The sequence below is a fragment of the Mchenga conophoros genome, linkage group LG6, assembly GCF_057382185.1.
Source record: "Mchenga conophoros isolate Kocher_MC1m ecotype Shallow Benthic linkage group LG6, M_conophoros_male_GT1.1, whole genome shotgun sequence".
NCBI lineage: Eukaryota > Metazoa > Chordata > Actinopteri > Cichliformes > Cichlidae > Mchenga > Mchenga conophoros.
Genome location: NC_140531.1, coordinates 18,031,013 through 18,053,987, shown reverse-complemented (window position 1 = coordinate 18,053,987; position 22,975 = coordinate 18,031,013). Strand labels below are relative to the sequence as shown.

Below are 22,975 nucleotides of genomic sequence, written 5' to 3'. Positions count from 1 at the left end.
AGTCAATTTTATTTATGTAGTGCCAAATCACAACACGTCACCTCAAGGTGTTTTATATTGTAAGCTAAGAGCTTGTAATAACAGAGAAAACAACAATGAGATGACCCTGCTACAAGCACTTGGCGACAGTGGGAAGGAAAAACTCCCTTTTAACAGGAAGAAGAGCCATCGGGGAGAGAAAACGGAAAGAGACACTGTGGAAGAGAGCCAGAGATGAATAATAACTAATGATTGAATGCAAAGTGGCGTATGAAAAACGTTGGATCACAAGCTAATCCAACTCTGGTCTTGGGTATCAAGCCCACACAAATGGGAGGACATCTAGTGTCACCAAATCAAACACGCAACATTGGTCTGCTGCGGTGACAGCCTTGGGGAAATCAGCCAAAAGTCTTGGTCATTGTCTCTGATTGGGAAAAAAGCCCCCAAAACCTACATCTGTGAAGATGTTTTGTGCGGTTAAGTGAGCGTCGAAATCCAACAATATCGCAAAGAAAAAGACAAGACAGCCGACATAATATCTGATGTAAGCTTTACTTTCAAATCCTGTTACATTTAGATCTGGCAAGTTGAACATAAAATAATGCCAAACAAAGAAAAACAAATACAAAACCAAAAAAAAAAAAAAAAAAAAAAAAAAAAGTACAAATGATCTATTTACCAGTTATCATCACAACCCTGTACAGCCTTGACAATGGAGTAATAAAAAAAAAGCTTTGTACAGCACATACCAATCTTTACCGAGTGCCAAAAGTTAAGATAGTTGAGCCTTTTCTAATCATAAAATACAGCCAAACTTAAAGCTAACTGATTGCAGACAGTGCAGTGTGATGCTAACTAAATGCAACCGAGGGGGAGTTAGTTTGAAACACAATTAAGTGCTAAAGAACTAGAGGACAATGTCATGCATACTCTGAAGTGCTCAAAAAGGTAGTCAAGCATTAAAAAAAAGAAAAAAAGGTCACTGTGCTGCTTACAGTTGGGCAAAATAAAGAGAATAAGTGCTTAAGAGTACTGGGTTTCAAAAGGAGAGAGCCCTGTTGCCTTTTTAAACATTACACTCAAACTAAAGAGGGGAGACAGGGAGGGGGGAGGATGTAAAGAAGTGCAGCCATTCATGATTACGCTGTATTAAAAAGGCAGACATTTTAAAAAGGTGTCAAGAGGAGACATTCTTTTTCTTTTATTATTTATCTCTGTTTTTTTTCCTCTATTGGACCCTGACAATTAGTTTGACTCATTCTCAGAAGTCTCAGGTGGTTTCCTTCCACCAAGTGGCACTAGAGTATAAAAGATAACATAGATAGTACAAGGAAAGTGTGTGTATGTGTGTCTGTGTGTGTGCTGGAGAGATGCTCCCTTTACTCCAGAGACAGCATGCCAGACGTCGACAGAACAAAAAGGAACAAACGGGAATTTAAAAAAGAAGAGGAAGAGGGGGGGAGACAATCGAGGCATCACTCCAGAGCAGGACGTGACGGATTCCATCCTAACATCACGTCCTGCCACGAGTTACAATTTGGTCTTGACGATTTACGTTCTCTGTCCAATCGATGCGTTCTTCTTTTTTGTTTTGTTTTTACCTTACATAAGTGAAGTAAAAAAAACCAAAATAAACATGCAACAATATTTCATTTTTAAAAAAAGAAAATGCACAAGTAAAAACAGACACATGGAAATAATAAGGGAAAACAACCCCTTTACAAATAAGGGATTTTGGCTTAAAGACCACTTAGGAAACACAAACGCGATCGATGACGGGTAAAGCTCTTTTTTTGTGCCGCTCCATTTTGCAAAAAAAAACAAACAAACAAAAAAAAGACTTGTTTTCGAGCATTCTCGCGGATAAATACATAGTCTCATAATCAAAAAGTGCAGCACTGTGCAAAATTGGCTATCACAATTTAGCCTGGGACCTTTAGTTCCCAGGGGGAGCTTGACCTCTACTGTCTAATTCATGCAATTTGTATTCATTTGCTTTCTCTGATTTCACAGAGGCAGACCCTTTTGCACCGCCAGAAACGTCTAAATGTGAAACTAAGGGGTGTTGATTGAGTCATTTCCAGCAACTACTGCCTACTTCACATTATGCTAACTTGGTGGATCTAAGTTTGCACTTAAAAAAAAAGGGGGGGGGTGTAAAATAAAAGGTTTAAGTGCTTTTGGCTTGAAGTGTAACTAAAGTAAGTGCAATTAAAACTCAAAAGGTTGACACGAGGGAAGGAGGCGGGGGGACTAAAAGCAGTACCGTGTCTGCCGGCCTAACAGAGGCCCGGCTTGGCTTCATCGTGGCACCTACAGGAGCTTTGCCTCGTCACGGGCTCTCTATGAACGCTAGTAGAAAAGATTTATTATGATGTAAAAGGCTCAGTTAAAAATAAAATAAAGGACAAAAAAATGAGAATAAAAATAAACGAGGACACAGAAAGGCCACCAAACACTAACTTTCCCCGCCTTTACCAGCACTGAAGACGTCTCTTGACTGTTCACACTTCTGTATCGCCTTTTTTTTCTCCATGTACATAAACAAAAATACATTCATTCAAGTCATTTTGGAACAGTTTTTTTTCTTCCTTTTTTTTTGTACACAAAAAAATTACAAAAGCTCCAAAAAGCACCATTGAATCGGCCTGCGGTGACGCCTGCTGCGGGCTAGCTCGCTAAACCCGAGAGCGGGTCACCTCCACAAAACAGTTATCTCATATCTCTTCTAAGTATAGGTGCGTGATACATAGTTCTGCATGTGACGCTGCTCTGACATCGATCCCGTCTCAGGAGAGACGAACGGATGTTTGTAACTTTTTTTTTTTTTTTGCAATATTTCATATTTAGATTGATTGATGACAGGTCGGATTTTCCATATTTACATCGTCACAGCTTACATATATTTTTTTCTGAGCTTAGAAATAACTACTAACTCTGAGATGGAATCGATATCAGCCAGCAGCTACGCACAATACCGTTTCACCATTATACAACAAAAAGAAAACAGAAATTTAAAAAATAATAATAATAATAAAAGTAAAAAAAAATAAAAAAAAAGATGGGAAGGGGGGGGGGGCTATAAAACTATGTACAAGATTGATAAATAAGTAAGTGCGTGGTTTGAGGCGTTGCTTTTGAAAAGCATTCCGTTTCATTGGTTCTGTCCACAATTGCACCGCTAACACTTCAAGGATATCTCGAATTTCGCTTCCTAATGACGTCAAAGCTAGTTTGAAACACAGAAACAGGCATGCTATTCCGATGCATAATAGCGATAGACAAAAATGCACTAAAATTGTAGCACTTGCGAGTTTTGTTTTTCGTCTTTTTGTCTCCTCGAAACGACTAACGAAAAATTAGCTATAAAAGTGAGAGTTCCGTCAGGTAATGCAGCTGGGTCCAGGTCATTCAGATGCTTAAAAACAGGGGAAAAAAACAACAAACAAAAACAAAATATTAAAAAAAAAAAAAACAAAAAAAAAAAAACAGGTAAAGAGAGTAGTAATTGATGCTGAAGTAGTAATAATTCAATTGATAGAACTGATAAGAAAAGCAGCTTTTTTATATATAAATGCATTTTAGCATGTACAGCCTTTTTCTCTTATAAATGTTATTTTTTTCTTTTTTTTCTCTGGTCCAGCTTATTCTGCTGGTCTGATTGGAAAAAAGGGTTGCTCCCGCCGCAGTGGTCAAGTGTCATTCACACCACCGTCCGAGGAGTGAGGGGAAAGAGCAGGAAGGGGAAGGAGGAGGAAGCGGGGGAGGAGGAGGAGTGGCGGGTGAGGTCAGACAGTCTTGGCCCTCTCCATCAGTCCCAGGTAGGCCAGGAAGGAGTGTTTGTGGGAGGAGGGTGAGGGGAAAGAGCGGGAGGGGGACGCCAAGTTGGAGGAGAAGAGGAGAGGAGACGTGGCCGGCCGCCATCTGGAGTGGAGCTGGGAGTGGAATGTGAAGCGGCTGTCGTGGGTGAACAGGGTGGTGAGGGGGATGAGGTGGGCCCGGTCGCAGTTCCTGTACTGCTCCAACATGTGGCGGGAAGAAGGGAGGAAGAGGGAGGGGCTGCCGCCGTCGCCGGCAACGCTCGCTCCGCTGGGGTCTCTTGGGGTGGCGCCGCCAACGCCGTTGGCGCTAACCAAACCGTGCCGGGGGCCGGCGGGGTCCAGCTGCTGGGACTTGCCCAGCGTGAGCGACAGCGCGACGGACTGAAGCGCCTGAGATGCCGTGAGGCTCATGAGAGGGCTGTTGCTCCCGCTGCCTCCGCTGCTGCTACCACCGCCGCCGCCGCCAAACAGGAAGTTCTCCTGGCTCTTCTGCAACGACGAGCCACCCGGTGACGTCTCCATCGGCAGCTCCTCCCCTACCGCCTCCTCGTCTTCCTCCTCTTCTTCTCCTCCGCCTCCTCCTCCCCCTAAGGCTCCGTCCACCCCCCCCGTTCCCCCGCTCTGGTGTTTCTTGAGGTGGCGGCTGAAGACGAAGGGGTGTGTGGTAGTGAAAGGGCACTCTTGGCAGCCGAAAGTCTGGCGCGGCGCGTGCTTCAGCTTCTTGTGCAGGTTGAGGTTGTCCTTGCGCTTGCAGCTATAAGAGCAGCGGTCGCAGTGGAAGGGCCGCTCGCCCGTGTGCACGCGCACGTGCTCGATGAGCTTATTGGCCGTCTTGGACAAGTAGCCACACTGCTCACACTTGTAGTGGTTGCCCAGGCGGTGCCTGCGCATGTGGGCCTCCAACGAGGCCTGGTCGGGCCACAGTCCCTGGCAGATGCGGCAGCGGTACTCCATCTTACAGTGCGTCTTAAGGTGGCACTCCATGGCCGCTGGACGATTGGTGGAGTAGATGCAAAAAGGGCACCTGGTTAATGGAAGGAAGGACGGAGGGAGGAAGGGAAGGGGGGCAGGGAGGGAGGACACAACACACAAAAGCAAAAGACAGCTGAAAGGAACATGTATGTCCACAGCCATGTAAGACACCTTGAAACTTAATAACACGAGAATGATGAAGAGGAGGAGGACAGATAAAGGAAAATTGAGTACAATGTACAGTTCTGTGTGCACGTGGTGGTATGTGTGGAAGTTTAATGGTGAAAGAATTGAAGTGACCAGGTATGCATGTGTGAGAGGGGAGGGGAGGGAAAGGAGGAAGGTGAGGCAGTGTGGGGTAGGGGAGATGACAGGCAGGAGAAAAAGATTGGAGCAGTAGGACATGAAGGGAAATGAAGGAATGGAGTGGCACTTACATTTAAATAGCACCTTTCATCTGCTCTGGGCCCCAAAGCGCTTCACAAACCCTGCAGAACAGAATTACCTCAGAAAAACCTCGAAATGGTCAAGGCCCTCTCTCCCTCTCTACACACTCCTACATATACAGAAACACTTTACATTGCTCGAGTTCATACATGTGTGTGTGCGCACACAGGATGGGAGGGGGGAGGGAAGGGTGAAGAAAAAAAAAAGTATTGATCTGGGCTCAAAGGGGGGGTAAGAAAATGCAGGCAATCGAAAAGCAATTTTCCCCGAAGGTTCTTTAACATTTTTCTAGTTGGCTTAATTCTGCCTGCTTTTATTAGTAAATATAAAAGTGGCTTAAAGAAAGTAAGAGTCTGGCAGAAGGTCACATATGCAGATGTTAACAGTAAGGTATACGAGTCGAGCTGGAGCGAATTGAATACGCAGACATCAAAAGAGCTCTGTTCTTCCCGTTTAAAATGTCCTCTATCCAGGTCTATATTATTTGTATACTGTACCATAAAAAATTAATCTGGCTTCAGAAACGTACACCAGACAAACAGTTAAATCATTAAACAAGAAGTCCTTTACATTTAATCGCTCGCACTACAGCTAGCAGCAACGTGTCGAGGTAACGACTAAAAGACGCCGTGCAGGTCTTCGAGCTATGAAGGGGCTTCTTGTGTCATTTTTGCATTCGTATTTTCAGATGAGATAAAAGTCAGTGCAACTCTGTTAAGCAGCTTCCTGTTTTCATTCAGTGAAATGCTACCATTTCCACACATTTATAGCAATGTTGAGAACTTCACTGATGGCTGAACAGAAAAAAAAAAAAAAAAAAAAACTACAAAAAACAAAAAAATGTACAACACAGGTCTTTCGTGACAAGATGAGGCGGTATTCATAATGATATTCGATGGTTCTGCACATGCACGGGACTGGAGTTGTGTGAGAGACTCGAGAACAAAAACAAAACATGACTCGTGTTGCTTGAAATGAATCTTCACAAAACATCTGCATTTACTTTTTAAGACACATACAGAAGCTTGAATCTTGTATCCAGAGTGGCGTTAACATGGCCGAAGCTAAAGGTGTGTTTAAGTACATTGGTACATTATCAGTGTGTGTGTGTGTGTGTGTGTGTGTGTGTGTGTGTGTGTGTGTGTGTGTGTGTGTGTGTGTGTGTGGGGGGGGGGGTGCTGAGGTCAGCAGATGAGTTTTATGTTAGCTTGACAGGCCTGAAATGTCACAAGGACGTGTCACAGTACAACAAAGGCTCCTGTGGGACTGGAGTATGGTGATGGAGAGGGAAGCGTGAGGAGACGAGAGCTGTACACACAGTCGGTGCTAATGGCTCAGTCACACTAGAGGAAAAGTTGGTGGTTGTCCGGTGTTTGCGCTGAATTTCTTCCACATTCGGCAGCTGAGTGCGCAGAACTCTCAGCCTCTCTGTGACCACTTTTGATCGCACAGGTCTCCTAGTGGGAGGCAACCGGTTTGAAAACACTCATGGTCTGAGTGCAGCGACTCTCAGACAGATTGGTGAAGGTTTATAAATAGCTGCTGATTAGTTTATCAACAGACTGCCAACATCTTACAATCAGTCAGAGTCAGTCTGCAACCATGAGCACAACTGGTTGCAGACTGGCTGCATTCCATTATATTCCTATAAAAGCCACAGAAGTCGCAGAGCGCCTATGTCACTTTGTAGTCAAATATTTGTCCTGCGGCAACTACGTCACTATTTGTGGAGATATTTCTGAGGTTCTCGCTGGACTCTGAACGTAAGTAGTTAATATGAAATTCTGTGCATGTAGACGACAACAGATTTGCAATTTAGTTGACTGATTGCTAGATTGAAACAGATAGCCGACCGACTCCAGCCTATTGCCGTTTTATCTCCATCTTGATGTGCCAAAGTTGCTTTGAAGGCAAAACTGACCACAAGCGGTTGCAGACTTAGTCTCTAAAAATTTAACAACTTCAAATTGATTGCGCACAGTTGCAATACTTTTGGTCGCACTGCGGTCTCCGACTGCCGTTTTCTTCTAGTGTGACTGTAGCATAATAAAAACAAGGCTGCTTTATCAGAATACATTAAAAATAACGGAACCATATGCAGTGTGCATGTGTGTTTGTTCACACTGGTATTTAAAGGCTGTTCATTCTTTCCACTGCATCCATTTAGACTGAACAGACTGCGAGTGATTTAGACATTTGTGATTATGGGGTGCCTGTAACGCGCTTGATTATCTTTTAGGGGTGTGCCAACAAATTTTATATAATCAACAGCAGAGTGCACCATGTGTCTGTTATTTTGAGGAGGGAGGGAAGTAGTTTTGTGGAATGCAGGTTTCCTAAGATATTTTTTCCTTGGCATGCCTGTTAGCTGTGGGCAGAGGAACAACAGACCCTGAGGGGAAGCCCGTTTCCATCTCCTTTCCACTCTCCCTTCTGTTCACAACAGCTATTGCAGACCCACAGACCGCTGTCTAATAAGTTGGACTTGCCAAGACAGGCTGTTGAGAAAAACTGAATCAAGTATCATTTCATTTGCTGGCCGCAGATAATAACCATTAAAAGGGAGGTTAGGCGATTAAAGGCATGCGGCCCAAATAATCTTCAAATTAAAAAACGTGTTGGTTACAATCAGCTCTTATTTAAATGAATAATGCTTATATATGCTTGTGCATTTTTTAAAAATGTTGCATTTATAATAAGTTACAAGCACACCCCACGAGGTACTCTAATGAGTGTGTATATACAGTATGTGATTTTTGTGTGTAGTGAATTGAGAGGGGAAGGGAGGGGAAGGACGGGCGGAGTTAGGAACCTCTGTCTGTACTTGCTTTCCTTACTTGAGCCCTCCGGAGGGGACGGTGTGGCACTTCTTGTGCTCCAGCAGCTGCTCGGGCGTCTTGAGGAACTTGTGGCAAACGTCGCACTCAAACATTCGTGTGATGAGGTGGATCTGGAGGTGGCGCTCGTACATGCTGCGCGTCTTGCACACAAAATTGCAGAAGACGCACTCGAAACCTGGAGAGAGAGCAAGAGGAGGAGGAGAACGGTGAGTATTAAGACCGGGTTTGTTTTTTTGTAGAAAGCTGATCTGCATTTGGACGAAATCTCAGAGGTTGCCCATCTGCTAAGGGGAGAGAGAGAGTTCAGATACAGGGAGAGGTCAGGTGTAATAATGCCCTCTTAGGCTGCAGGAGTAAAATTCCTCTGCACTTCTGTTCAAGCAAAGGGGCTCACGAGAGACAGATCGTGAAAGTGGACATCCAAGGAGATGCAGCAGCGGCTGTAATATCCTGACTGAGTCCAAAAAAGGGCTCGAGCTCTTTAAAAAACACACGACCCTGCAGTTCTTGCAACAAAATGACCCCTTACCGCTCTGTAACAAAAACCTCTTTCTGTTCTACAGTACAGACAGACTTCAGAACACGGGACATGGTTTTTGTACACAGACTCTCATTTAGAGTAAACTAACCTTCATGGATAAAATCTGCAGAGCATCCAAATAAAAGGAAAAAAAAACAAAACAATTCACAGCATCCTCGATGAGGCCACATACGAATACAATTAACTGAATCAAGTTAGTATGTACTCATTGGCTGTGCTTGGTTGAGAATTAATGAGTGTGTTTTTGAAGGACGGAATCGGTTTGGGGGCGTTGTCCCGTCTTCTTGAGCCCGTCGCCCAGCGTGCACCTTCCTGACCAAAGCATTTAGTCTTAATAGATCTTCAAAAGACAAGGGTAATTATGGAGACGGGATCTCTTTAATACTCACTTTCTCAATCAGAGGAGTACCCTCAAACTGTTTGGCCAAGAGATTTGTTGATCAGTTTGACCCCAGCGAGGTTTCAAAAACATGTCAGTTTTGCTTGTTTGGTCACTTTAAACAACTTTTTCAGAACACCTAAACTCTGATTCTTGCTCATTTAGAAATGAATAATTCAGTTTGTGGAGATTTCAGGGGCTTTGAAAGTGTATTTGGGTGCAACAGTTCCCACAGTCCCTTGCCTTTGTCAGACTTGTCCTCGGTTCCTGATCCCGAGTGGCTTCCGGAGCTGGACTGGCTGCCGGCGGAGGAGGGCGGGGCTAACAGGCTCTTGAGTTCTTCGTTACCGTGGGTGAGGTCTCCGCCCTCCGAGCTGTTGAGCGAGTCGCTGAGGGCCGAGAGGGAGGATGAGGTGCTCTTGGTCTCGCTGAGGGGACTTCTCGAGTTCAGACCTGGACGCCGGAGGGCGGAGCACAGAGAGAAAGAAACGTTTGTTGGTAGGATCTAATAAGCAGGGGAGAGAAACTGCAGGGGCAGTGAAGAGAAAATAAAAATCTACACAATCTGTGAGCGACACATCATCGGTTTCTAGATCCCCATTGTTACGCATACACAAACAGAATGAAAACAGGCAGGCTCGATGGTCCTGAGCTCTGACTGAGGCCCTGCTGCCAGTCCAATCAAGATGCAGTGTGCTTTTATTGATCCCCGTCTGTAAGTCTGCAATTCAGTAGGAAAAGAGAGGGAATAAAGAGCGGAGGGGGCGGCAGGGAGGGAGGGGCGAGGAGCTCGGGTCATGGCCAAAGGAGCTAAGATGGCGGGAGCATCTCAGGGCACAGCTCAACAAAGGGCATTCACTCAGGAGGGAGAGGAAAAGAAAAAAAAGGAGGGAGGAAAAGCCTGCACCGATCCTGAAATGGTTGACCTACCTTTTTAATAACAGCCTAGTACACACACACACACACACACACACACACACACACAAGCATAAAATGTACAGGAATGTGCACATGCAGCGCACATGTGTCTCCCCCCGCCTGGTATCACAAGATGACGAAGCGCCTTCAATCAAATCTAAATATACCAGGGTCATTCACAGCACGGTCTCAGCAGCTTTTAAATACAGCGTGCCTCTGTCTCCTTTGCTGCAGTATTTATCATCTGCTGGCCTTCTCGTATAATATCCCAAAGGCTAATGGCAAAAGATGCAAGCGGGGAGGGAATGCCCTGAGCCACCGAGACTCGACCTTAAAACACACTTAACTGAGAAATATTTAATTTTCTTTCACAGAATAACTTTTCTGTGACTGTCCAGCAACATTTATGATAAAGAGAAATAAAGAGGCAAATTTTCACTCCTCCCTTCTTATGAAATCCCACCCACACAAGCCCCCGCCACCCCCCACTCACTGCAAACTTCACCGGAGGGGGTCGGCTCAAACACCCGGTGAGCTCTCTGCCATCTCGCGCCTGGGTGTGTCCACACATCTGACAGGCTGCTGAGCCCACCCTCTCCGACCACCTGAAGTTTTGACACTTCACCAAAAATGGGCAGGACCTTTGACAAATCATTAAAACATCCCTCACGAAAAAAGGCGGGATGCACGTTTCTACAGTTGAAGTCGCTCGTACCCCCTCCCGCCACCGTTTGTGCGTTTGCCACTGGTGTCCATCTTGTGCGAAGCTGAGATAAATGCCAAGAGACGCTGAGAGACTTAAAAGATGGCCAAAGTGGCATCGTAAACCCAGCTCGTCCCCAAAAGGACCCGAGGCCTATTGATTTCCCCCCCCCCTCAGGCACGATAAGGGCCAACCTTCTCAGATAAACAAGGCCGCCGTGGCCTCTGAAAGACCCCTCAGCTGTCTGGGCCGGACAATCCCACCCTCCCACCCACACATAAGGAGCAAACACACACACAAACAAGGAGCACTAGCAGAGGAGCACAACGTCAGCAATAAACTGGACAAAGCTGTTTTAGACAAAAACAGTCATATCGACCACCAGAGGTTCAGACCAGCAGCTTTAAAAGTCCAAAGAAGGTCGATTGGAGGAGACTTGTTTATGAAACCCAGCTCTGCCGCTCGTCTTTCCCTCTGTCCTCGGAAATGTGTTTTTATCAAGGGTTACATTAAGATGTTTTTGCTTAAAACAGCCCATAGTGATTTCCTTTAATTACACAAAAGCAGCCCATAAATATTTAAACAGTGGCAGAGTTTATATTGCTGTGATTATGCTTTTTATTTCTCTCAAATTTGATATCTGTTCACAAAACGCACATACACCAGCCAACTCAAATGCTTATTACCGAGCACTTTACCTTTAAGTTGTTCACATACAGACAAGGTGAGCAGAGGAGGAGCCCTACGATTGCCCTGCTCGCCCTATCTGCGCTGCTAAGGGGGGGGAGAGCTCTTTAACCTCACCCGTTGTTTAAATTTAAACTCCATGTGTTGAAGTGCAGAGCCAAAATAATAGAAAATGTGTCACTGTCCAAATACCGCACTGTATTTATATTCTGAGCTGCGACCAAGAGCCACAATGTGTAAGCTACCACCCACTCTTCCATGCGAGAGTAATTTTGAAAATAACTCCATAAATCTCTTTTTCTGCGGGAGCTGAATCGGGTACTTTTGCAGAACAGGTCTGAGGACCCGCAGAAACAACAGCGAGCGGAAAGGAGATTAAAAGACGCAGAGTGCGGTTAAGTCCCGCCCATATGGGAAAGAGTTCTCCATCGAGTTTACGTGATTCCTCATCTCCTCCTACCTGTGACCGGGAAATCATGTTAGTGTGCCGTTCTGAAACATCTATCGTTTCCTAGAACGCACTGAGAGGAGGCAGGAACGAAGAGAGGAGGCCTGATTGAGGGTGCGCAGATGTATCCTCTGTGGCACCGTTTGCACCCATGACATATTACAGAGGCGTGAGACACAGATAACACCTATACGTTTTACACCAAATTAGGTTTAGGTGTGAAAAAGAAAATATTGTATTTCTTTTAGTTCCTTTCTTTAATATCTGGAGGGGAATGTTTAAATCATGCACAAAAACTTTGATTTACTGCCAATTACACCAACATTTCAGATGGAAAAAAGACATGTTTCGCGCTCGATATTCAAAAAAAGACGCAAGTGATTTAGAGCGCAACATCTGTAAATCACCCGTAAAACTAACCACAGGAGTATAGCGCCTTCCCCCCCTTTAGTAAATCTGGCCCATGGTATGAGGAGGACTCTACAACTAAGTCTTCCTCCTTATCCATTAAGTGCATCTATGAGAAGCTTGTTTCTGCTGCTGAAAAGAAATTCATCAATTCAAGTCATTTTCTGCCATTCAGAAGCCAAAAGTGTTTTTTTTTTTTTTTAAATTAAATACAATTAACATCCTAAGATACAAAATAATAAGAAAATAACATGAAATGTTGAGTTATTAAGTTGAAATATAAAAGCTCTTCCTGAACGCCGGTAGTCTCATCTGACATCTGCTATCCAACAGTAGGCTGTGACAGTGTAACAGCGGGCAGGCCATGCATCTCTGCCACATGTCACACATAACCAGTCGCTTTAAAAATGAGGTTCAGATTCAAGGATGCTTTTTGCCTGGACTCCTTGCATCCTCTTGTGGGTGGGACTAGACGCGAGGAGAGCAGACGAGGAGGGAAACGGTGAAATGTGAATCATTCAAAAAGCTGCGAGTAGCGTGGCAGCAGTATGCTAACACGCAGCTAACATTAGCCTTCCAGCAGCTAATGAGACAGAGCAGGAGGCTGAAACAGTAAAGTCTAATATTTCAGCCTCGCCAGAGGGTGAGCTTTTTCTGTTTAGGAAAAACAGGAAAAAAAAAAAAAAAAAAAAAGCAAATTGTGTGAATATTTCATGCTTTGCTGATGAGTTGGAGCGTATTTTTTCTTTTTGCAGAACTTTCCTAACATTTTCTTCCATAAACTGATCATCAGCTCACTCCAACAATACACATACAAACAATCAAACAAAAATAAAAATCAAAGACTCTCTCATCAGTGCTGTCACCACCAAAAGTCAGGCCAGCTATCTGTACCTGTGTGCCCAGTGCTGATGTGGTTCCTCATGTCGGTCTCCTCCATGCACACATAGTCACAGACGCTGCAGCAGAGCGAGAACATCCACTGCTCCTTGTCCACATGGAGCGACATGTGGCTGACAAACTGGGCATTCAGCTCCGTCTGGAAACCACACACATGGCAGCTGGACAGAGAACAGAGAGGAAGAAGGAGGAAGAGGGTGAGAATGAGAGGAGGCCGACGGGCCGCTTCAGTGTTAGATTTTCCCTGCAAGAACTGCCAAATGGTATGTTGTAGCTACATTCCTCTCAACGTGATAAAGACTGCTGAAGATAACATACAATTCAGAAATAGTGCAACTGACCTATTTTAAAAGACATTGGACACATTAAAGTGTCCAGTTACATCTTGGAAATTCATCCAGTTAGATTTTTTTGCAGACATTTACAGAAAGAAGAGATGATTAGCTAAGTTCTGTTTGTTCAACCAAGCTGCTCACAAATCAAAATCCAAGCTGTTTTACCAGAACAGAGTAGCTGTTTATTTTTAAATATATAATAAAAACCCCACAATTGAGTTTATTTGTTTGTTGTCCTCCAAAAAAGCCACACCACTCTTTATGCTAAGCTACAGTACTTTATGTTTTGCTTCCAAGGAACAAGACCTATTTTAATTTATTTTAAAGTGTTGTTGTGCAATAGCAAAAAAACAAATTAATTAATTAGAAAAAGGGCACCTAACTGAAGGGATGAACCAATTTTAAATACTTGATTCAGGTCCTAACTAGCAGCGTGTCACACAAATAGCTGAATCTACAAAAATGCAAAAAAGACCATTTTTATACCAACAAGATGATTCCCCAAAAGCTTGATTCTTGATTTGGTGTCCAGTATGTCCTTAATTTTTTTTTTTACAAAACTGGACAAGGAGGAGAAAAGAAGATAGCAGGGCTAACAAACAAAACAAATCAAATAAAAACTATCAATCATAAATTGATTTATGGACAGCAATTTTAGACATCCTTAAAAGATCCAGAAAAAATAGAAAAACAAACAAAAACAGCAAAGACCCGACACAGGACCAGACAGATGCATCTGGCCCTTTAGCTGATATCCATCTACTGTTCACTGAAGCTCCATCACAAATGGTCTCAGTGGAAGGTTGGCTGTCAAGAAGTCATTCTTAAGGAAGAGAAAAAGCTGAAGTGTTCCACATTAAACACGAATTGGACTGAAAAATACAACAAGTGAGTGCCTACAGTCATCTGTAAAACACCGTGGACACTGTGTCATGGTTTGGGGCTGGATTTCAGCCAGGGTTGTTGGGGGTCTTGTGAAAAATGACGGAATTATGAGCACAGGAAAGTGTCCAGCATCCTGGATTTAAAAGCAAAACACAAACACACATGCAGTGGAACACCATCAGTCATAGATTGGCCTCCCCAGAGCCCAGAACGCGACATTATTGAAGCAGGGTGGGATCATCTTGACAGAGAAAAGAACAAAAGGCAGCCAACATCCAGAGAAGAGCTTTGATTATCCTTCAAGAAACCTGGAGAACTAATCCTGAAGACTACTTAAAGAAGTCAGAGGAAAACCTGCTAAGAGAGTTCAGGCTGTTTTGAAGAATAAAGGTGGTCACACCAAATGTTGACTTTCTCAAGCTTGTTAGAATTTCAAACTCTGTTTTGTTTTTTTATACTGTATTTCCATGTATCGCTAACATATTTCTGCAACACTCATTTCTCAGCTTCCCAGCAAAACATAAGGAAATGTGGGACTTTTGCACAACTGTTCACTGGGTCTTGGTTCATGTGAAAAGCACAGACACAAGAGCAGATCTACTTCATCTCCTCATCTGAACCTTTAGCAAGAAGGCGAACGAGCATGTTTCAGATAAAATGAAAACAAACCTTTAACATGTAGCAGTGGCAGAGAGAGGGTGTAATTGTGCATCAGAGAAATAAATATATATATATATATTTTTTTTTTTTTGAAAAGCCTAAATCCACTATGTGGTACTGGCTTGAGATGTCCTCAGCAGGTGTGGTGGTAACACGTGGTCCTACCTGTAGTAGTACGGGCAGTTCTTGCGCTCGGTGGAGTCAGCTGTAACAGCGCTGACAATCTGCTCAGCATCTGTGTTGACCAGCTTGACAGAGTGGATGGTCAGGTGCTGATTGAGGTTAGCCCTGCACTTGGCTGCATAAGGACACAGGTGACACTTGTACTTCCTCTCTTCTGCAAGGAAAGACACACACACAGACACACACGACCCTGGGTTACTGTAAACATCACCTCAGATGATATTTCATTAAGTTGCGCTCAGCCTCCGAGCTTTTAAAGCAAGCCTAAACCTAATTACTTAACGCTTAACCCTGCCTCACCTTCGCCCGACCCCAACTGTAAACCTGATCCCCAGATTTCTGGGAAAAACATGTAGATACCACAAGATGTTTTAACAAAACAAAACAAACAAACAAACAAAAAAAAAAAAACAACAGGCACACATGAACATCATCTCCCAATAATTTGCGAGCGCTATGAAATCCACGCAAAAACACACTTCTCTTTATCTGAAAACAAATTAACATAACAGCACATCCAGCTCAAACACACACATGCTTACACAAAGACACGCGCGCGCACACACATACGCCATTTGCCCCAAGGACACGAAGCCAGGCAACCTTTATGTCGCCGGGGAAACCAAAAAGACCATCACACTGACATATGCCCCTGCTTCTGCTCTCCGTGGTGTGGCCAAGCTGTTCACAGCCAACACTCTCAGATGGTGAGCGTGCATGTCGTGCAGTGTGTGCACGCTAAATGTGAGAGCATGTCCAATTGTGTGGGGGCATTTTGTACACTAGTCTCCATTTGTGCACTTTGTGTGTGTATAGTTATTCGTTACTAATCCTGAACAGACAAAAACTTTACAAACAGGAGAATCATTTTATTTATTTATTAATTCATTTTTAACCAATAAGGAATGAGGAGAGTTGTGGAAGACGGCGATGGGGTAGAATGAATCGATGGGGTGCAAAGGCGGGCCGAGTCTGAAAAACACAGGGTAATCAGGACACAAGGGAGTGAGGCAGACTCCCAGAGAGAAAGTGAAAGAGCTAACCAATCGTAGCAGTATCAGAATTACTGGGGTGTGGGTGTGTGTGTGTATACTCCGTGGCATCCTTCTAGCTGGGTAATTAGACGGGCAGTTTTCCCAGTGAGACTAATCATGGTAGTAATCTCTTTAAAGGAAGGGTAATCTAGTCTAGTCAACCTTATTTATTTACTGTGGGCAGCATCAACAACACAGGTGAATACCTAATGCCTGCACTTGAACGGAGAAGACGTCACAGCATGCTGGCGGTGACTTACCTGTGTGCAGGGAGAGGTGTCTAGAAAGGGTCTGCTGTCGACCAAACACCTTGCCACAAATGGGACAGGGGAAGAGCTGTTCGTTTAATCTCCACTGGGCGATCCCATTTCCCAGCTCTCCGTCATCCTTTTCCGAGTCTAGAACACACACGTGCACACACACGGAGAAAACCGTTCCCATCATTTGCTGCCAGCTACAGAAACGACTGCAGACTGCTGTAACTCAGCCAAAGTTACTTACGCTCTACATGCACTGCTGTGCTAAGTGAGCTTCTACTAACCATAGTGTTCTCTGGATTATTGGGTAACCTTTGCTTTCCTCGTCTGTTTTAAGCATTTTCTTTTTATTCAATAATCTATTGTCAGGTGGGATATGAGGCTTCAACATTAGCCCGCTACGATGCCCCAGTTACTTCCCTCCTCAGACCAGTAACGCAGCTTTATCGAGGCGCACTCGTCCGTTCATATTTTCGTTGAGAAATATTTTCACATTTGAAGAAATCTGCTTCTTTGCTTTCTTTGAGGACAGGATCTAATAATTATTGACCTAGCAGCCAGGCCGTTTTTTTTTTTCACAGGACAGGCAGAAAGTAATAACAGCAGCCCAGCAGGATAAACAGCAGCAGTAAAAGGACATCTTGCGTGTACACTGTAATTTTCATACTTATTAGTGAATTTAAATATGTAAGGTTTATTTTTGAACTGTGGACAGAACAATGCCAGCCATTTTTTGCCCTCCTGCATCCAGCTGACATAATCTAAGCCGTCCTGAAATTTACCCTGATGAGCCAAAACATTATTCTCACTCCACAGTGAAACAAACAATGTTGGATATTTCATAACAGCAGCATGTGTCATGGTCAGAGATATATTAAACCTTTAGGGAAAGGCTGGTTCTGCAGGTCAATTTACTGAATGCAGGAAACATGATCTGGTGCACTGAATTATCCTTATAATTGCATATTTGAAAGTGAATATCCAGACTGCGGTACAGGAAGCTTTTTGAATGCAGTTTGTAGTAACAACTACATCTGAGCAAAATTCTTGGCCCATATATTCTCTGGGTACAGCAGCAGCTCCAAAACATGGCCCATGTCTCTAAGAGTCATCAGATAAGAGTCAAAGTTTCTCAGCTTTAACAGTGACCAAGTGACCATGGCACGACAACTGGGTTTAAAAAAAAAAAAAAAAATCTCTTGACAGCTTAAAGTATAATGTTGACAGGCTTTTAATAAAATTTAATTCAATGCAATTTGATTTATATAGCTCCAAATAACAAAAACAGTTGCCTCAAGGTGCTTTAAAGGGGACACGCTTGAACAAGACTCAGCCGAGTCCAACAATGCGCGCTCCAACTCAAACGTCTTACACTGGCTCCCTGTTAAATCCAGAATTTAATTTAAAATCCTTCTCCTCACATATAAAGTCTTGAAAAATCAGGCGCTGTCATATCTTAAAGACTTATCCTAACAGAGCTCTTTGCTCTCAGACCTTCAGCTTGGTTGTAATTCAAAGAGTTTTTGAAAGTAAAATGGGAGGCAGAGCCTTCAGCTATCAGGCCACTTGCCTGTAGAACCAACTCCCAGGGTGGATTTGGGAGACAGACACCCTCTCTACTTGTAGGATTAGGCTTAAAAGTTTCCTTTTTGATAAAGCTTATAGGTCTGGATAGTTATGCTGCAATAAGCTTATGCTCTAACCAGATGTGCAGGATAGCCGTCACAGAGCCTGGTTCTGCTGAAGGTTCCTTCCTGTTAAAAATACGTTTTTTCTTCCCACTGTTGCCAAATGTTCGCTCATGGGTTTTTTTCTCCATAATACTGTAGGGTCTTTACCTTACAGTGTAAAGCACTTGAGGCAAATGTTAAGAATTGGCACAATATAAATAAACTTGAATTGAATTAAAAGGATTTGCTGCAACCATCTTGGGACCAGATACTACACGACACTTACAGCATGCAAAAGGTGTGTTAAGCAGGGGTGGTCACAGTATTTGGCTCTTAAAAGGGTACATAAACATTTTCTAATCTAATGTAATAATTTCACATAGTTTCACATTCATAAAGGTGCCTGTGTGTGCCTACCCATCACCCACCAGGACAAGAAACGGGGCAAATGAAACAGAATGGTGACATGTTTTGTTAGTTCCTTCTTTACGAATGCATTTTAATTATAATCTGCGTTCACGTTTTTGATGATTGTAAGGTAAAATCTGTTCGACAGCCAAAAGCTTGAAAGGTAAAAAAGGCTTGTTTGAGAAAATATGCCCCATAATCAAAACATTTTCAGGCATATAAATATGAAAAAAGTCTTAATTCCCTTCGTCTGAACAGCAGACGACTGATACACCGCGGGCTAATTTGCTAACCCACGAGAGTGAAACCTGTCTGCCACCATTTGACAGATGCTCATTGTTTAGCCTGCAGGTGGGATGCAGTCTAAATGCATTCTTAATGTCAACAGCAAGCACAAGTCCTTTGCTCTGAAGCCTGCAGCACAAGCACACCACTGTAACTCTCCTCGCTGTATTTCACCTCTTTCATTTGGGAGAGGATGGAAGGAAAGACATAAAAAGAATAACACTGAGAATTTTCACTTGCTTTGACAGATGCTGAAGAATAGAAGTTACAGCTTTGAACTAACCCCCACCATATGAATAGAGCAAGGAGTAATTCACGAGCGCAAAAGCATGTACCCCATTGTGGTGTACAACTACCATGAATGAAGGCAGAAATTTTATTTACAAATGTCTATGCTGTTCAGGGAACAGGCTACACAGGTAGCCTTGGCCAAAACCTTTCTATGTGCAAGACATTAAAAGGTGAAAAAGGCATCTTTAAAAATTCTTTAGTCTCTCTTTTTTAAAATGACGATAAAGAAAAGGAAAAAATGCTGCTCATTCCTCCCACTAGCTCAGAGTTAGATTCTTTGCAGATGGAAATCAGTGCACTTCAGTCCACTGTTGATATTTAACAACTGCTCGCTATCACTTTTTTTATTTTTTTTTTATTTTTTTAAAGGCTGTCCTAAAACATACCGTCTAGCCAGCCGATGAGCTACTCGTGTGGGTTTGAATACCACAATGAGGGAAAAAAAGCAAAGATTGTTTTGTGGCATTTTGGGGGCATGTTTAGTGGCAACTGGTAAAGAACAGATGTTGGTGTGAAAGGACATTTCACTGCTGCTGCAGTGACTCACACAGCTTCACGCATTTAAAAATCGCCTCTCTAGCCTCCATATGCAAACTACTGAATTTATCTAGCATATCTTTGTTCATGTTCTGTCATCTGCGTCACACCGTCTCCTCGCAGAGTTTCGGAACTGTCAAAGCAAGATCACGCACAGTCAGCTCGACTTTTCTGCAGAGAATCCAGACAATAGATGCATCCAGACAACAGATACAGAATTCTATCAAAACAATTACTTTTCTTATAAAACTTGATTCAAGCCAAAAAAAAAAAATTCTCCTACCTTGAACCACTCGTGAAATAACGATTTGACAGTATTTCTAAGGAAGTGTTCAAGATTCAAGGAGTTGACTACAGATTGAGTTTCTTGATTCATCCAGATCGTTTTTAAACTGGAGGTCAAACTGTCTGAATGAACATTTAAATTGATTAACATGCAGAAATGTCAAATATCCTCTGGTAGGAAAGTTCTGGATTGCTGATCAGACAATGTGAAAACATCCGAAAATGTCGCTTTGGGTTTGGGACTGCAAGTAAAAAATAGATTAAACGAACAGTCTGGAACTCGTTTGGACCTTTAAAAAAACAAAACAAACAAAAAAAAAAACTAATTTGAAACAGAATTAAAGGCAAGGTGTCACATGTTGAAACAACATGAAACCCATTGTGAATTTAATTACCTTTAATCAATTTTAAAAAAAGAAAAAAAAAAAAGGGGAGAACATGTGTAATCATACTTGTTTCCCGTTCACCGCTCTGCTACAGAGAAGGATGAACGAGGCTGGAATACGATGGTAAATGCATGCAGGCCGGTGTCAAGCAACACCTACCATTAGTGACGTTAATAACGAGTGACTTTGTGTTTCTTCACACGCATAAACACAGTAAAAGTCCTCAAGGTGACATCCTGCATTAGCTGGAATCTACCTGCATCTATCGGTTTTTAAACTCATTCGCAGTTTGTGACCTATTGTACAAATCCTAATCTTTATTATGTCTTAAAGCTAAAGTATACCCCATGAAAGCATTAACTTGTCCTGACTCACACAAGTGAGACTCGGGGATGGTTTTGGTCACACAGAGTGATGAGAATCCAGACAGCAGAGGCTCAAGGCCATGACCCGGCATACACACTGATGATTAAGCCAATTAGGGTGTAGGGGCCTTCAAGTGGTTAATGGTTTAATTAGTGCTATTAGAGCAGAAGAGAGGGACGCAAACAAGAAATGAAGGATTGTGTTAAACCCCAGACTGGAGGGAGGAGACAGCGAACTCCTCAAGTCACACTGGTATCACACTAACTCCTACTCATTTATTCTCTCTTTCTTGCTTAAAGGGAAATGCTCACACTTTTCAGCTTCATCTCTGCATGATAGCTGCTCCATTAGCTGCTTCATAATGGAGAGCATTTTTGTGCTACAGACGCTCTGCTGAAGCCGTTATGTCGCCTGTTATGCAGTTCACAGTCTGGTTTTAAGTTCTTTTATGGATTTTTTTTGTTTGTTTTTTCCAGGGGGTGGACGGACAAATTAAAGTGTAGTTTGTAGATGACAACAATAGTGCAGCCATTAAAAAATAAAAAATAAAAAAAATACTGGAACAATTTCATTTTGATTTTTGGTGTAATTTTGAATCCGGTCTTTTGTCCGTCATGATTTTCAACTTGATTATTTCAAGTGTGCTTTAGCGTAGTCCTTAATTTTTGAACACTATATATTAAGCCGGAGGATCTATACTGATTAAAAATGATCAAGTGAAATTTCAACTGGTTTGGATAAACTGCACGCACGCACACGTGAAATTGAAAATGCAGGTTTTCATAGAAAAATCGTTATCTTACACTGACATCAAATAAGATATCAACTAGCTGTTTAAAGGCTCAGTCACCTACTTACAAGTCTGGATAATGACTTTGGATTGCAAGGCGACTGCATGGGTCGCCTGGTGAGAGGCAACCTGTATCAAACAGCTGTGGTCAACTTGAACTGGATGCAATAACTCAGATTGGAGGTTTGCAAGTAACTTCCTTTTAATTTCTAAACGCAGACAGATTGCGAACATGTTGCAATTAATCTGAATCAGACTGCACGCTCAGGCGCAACTCATCTTCTTCCAACAGAGGGAATCGACTCAGCTGGTTATATTCCTATATAAGTAAGGTTGCAGAGTGCAGGTATCATTTTGCAGTTAAGTCGCCGTCTTGTAGCAAGTACATCACTGTCTATGGAGGAATTTCTGTTTCAAACCTATGATGTGTAAGCGGTTAACCTGAGTTTGTGTATGTACATGCAACAGTTTTGTTATTTTTATTTTTTGTGTGTCTATTACAGTTAAAGGCTGTATTACAGTTTGCAATTGGATATAAGAGCTGGTTTGACCTCATTCAATTTTAACCTGAGAGCTGCCTCGGTTTTATTTGCAGTTTTGATGCAACAAAGTTGCTCTGAAGATGACAACTGACAGCGAGCCGTCACAGACTCGGCCCCCATCTTTGAAGCAACCACGCGGTCTCTAACCACGGTTTCCCAATAGTGTGACCGGACCATAGTATGTCTAAATCGAATGTTAAAGGAAACTTTGAAGTTGGGATCTACAAACAGAATAAGTCCATCTTCAAAAAACAAACAAACAAACAAACGAACAAACAAACAAAAAAAACCAACCTAATTTTGGAATTTTAGCTGTTGATTGGATCAGATTAAACACTCAAATTAAAAAATAAATTAAAAAAATTATTAAAATTTAAGACCAAGTCATGTGAATAACAAACAAAAGAATTAAAGACATTTGTTCATACTGGTAAGGTGTCATTTTCTGCTCATTGGTTTTTACATATTTTTATAGGGAAAAACCCCAAAAGAACCAAAATTTGAGGAATTTTATGAAAAGACTAAATTAAAACAGAAAACTTTACATCTCTGGTATTTAGTGAAACTCTCTGACTGTGGGCAAACTAAAGACTTAAAAAACAAAACAAAAACACACTGATCACCTTTTATAAGTTGCGGCACATCTTTTCTTTTTGTCTTCTCATGGCCACAGCAGCTGAATGGCAGCATTTTCCAGGAAAATACTGTCTTCCCCTATACACTTCTATTTATAACTTACATTATAAAAGTTATTTGTATTTAACAAAGTGGAGTCCAGTGGAATGTATAATCATTATATTACACAGGAGTGCTAAACAAAGACTCGAGGTATGCCTTTGACAGCTGACGCAGGATCAAAACCGCACAGTGACATCTGCGCTATAAAGGAAAGGTGGCACAAAGTGGCAGGGAAAAGATGGCAGTTCACCGACCAATGAACTGAAAATATGTTTAAAGGTCTACCTCCCTACAGCTGCGGTGGGCAAACTTACCGATCGAAGGCAATGGAGACGCA

The 22,975-nt window shown here is 42.7% G+C and overlaps 1 protein-coding gene across 3 annotated transcripts in view; it reads right to left on the bottom strand.

The window, feature by feature from the left end:
- Nucleotides 1-345: 345 nt before the first annotated feature.
- Nucleotides 346-22,975, bottom strand: part of znf827 (zinc finger protein 827) — a 113,189-nt gene continuing 90,559 nt past the window's right edge. The window contains exons 10-15 of one of the 3 annotated variants that reach the window (XM_085276559.1): nt 16,404-16,541; nt 15,092-15,263; nt 13,041-13,207; nt 9,226-9,435; nt 8,060-8,237; nt 346-4,827 (exon numbers count right to left, since the gene is read on the bottom strand). In XM_085276559.1, the coding sequence (XP_085132685.1) occupies nt 3,771-4,827; nt 8,060-8,237; nt 9,226-9,435; nt 13,041-13,207; nt 15,092-15,263; nt 16,404-16,541 (1,922 nt within the window). In that variant the 3' untranslated portion in view covers nt 346-3,770. The remainder of the gene's footprint in view (nt 4,828-8,059; nt 8,238-9,225; nt 9,436-13,040; nt 13,208-15,091; nt 15,264-16,403; nt 16,542-22,975) is intronic. The other 2 variants (XM_085276561.1, XM_085276560.1) reach the window with 2 other exon arrangements.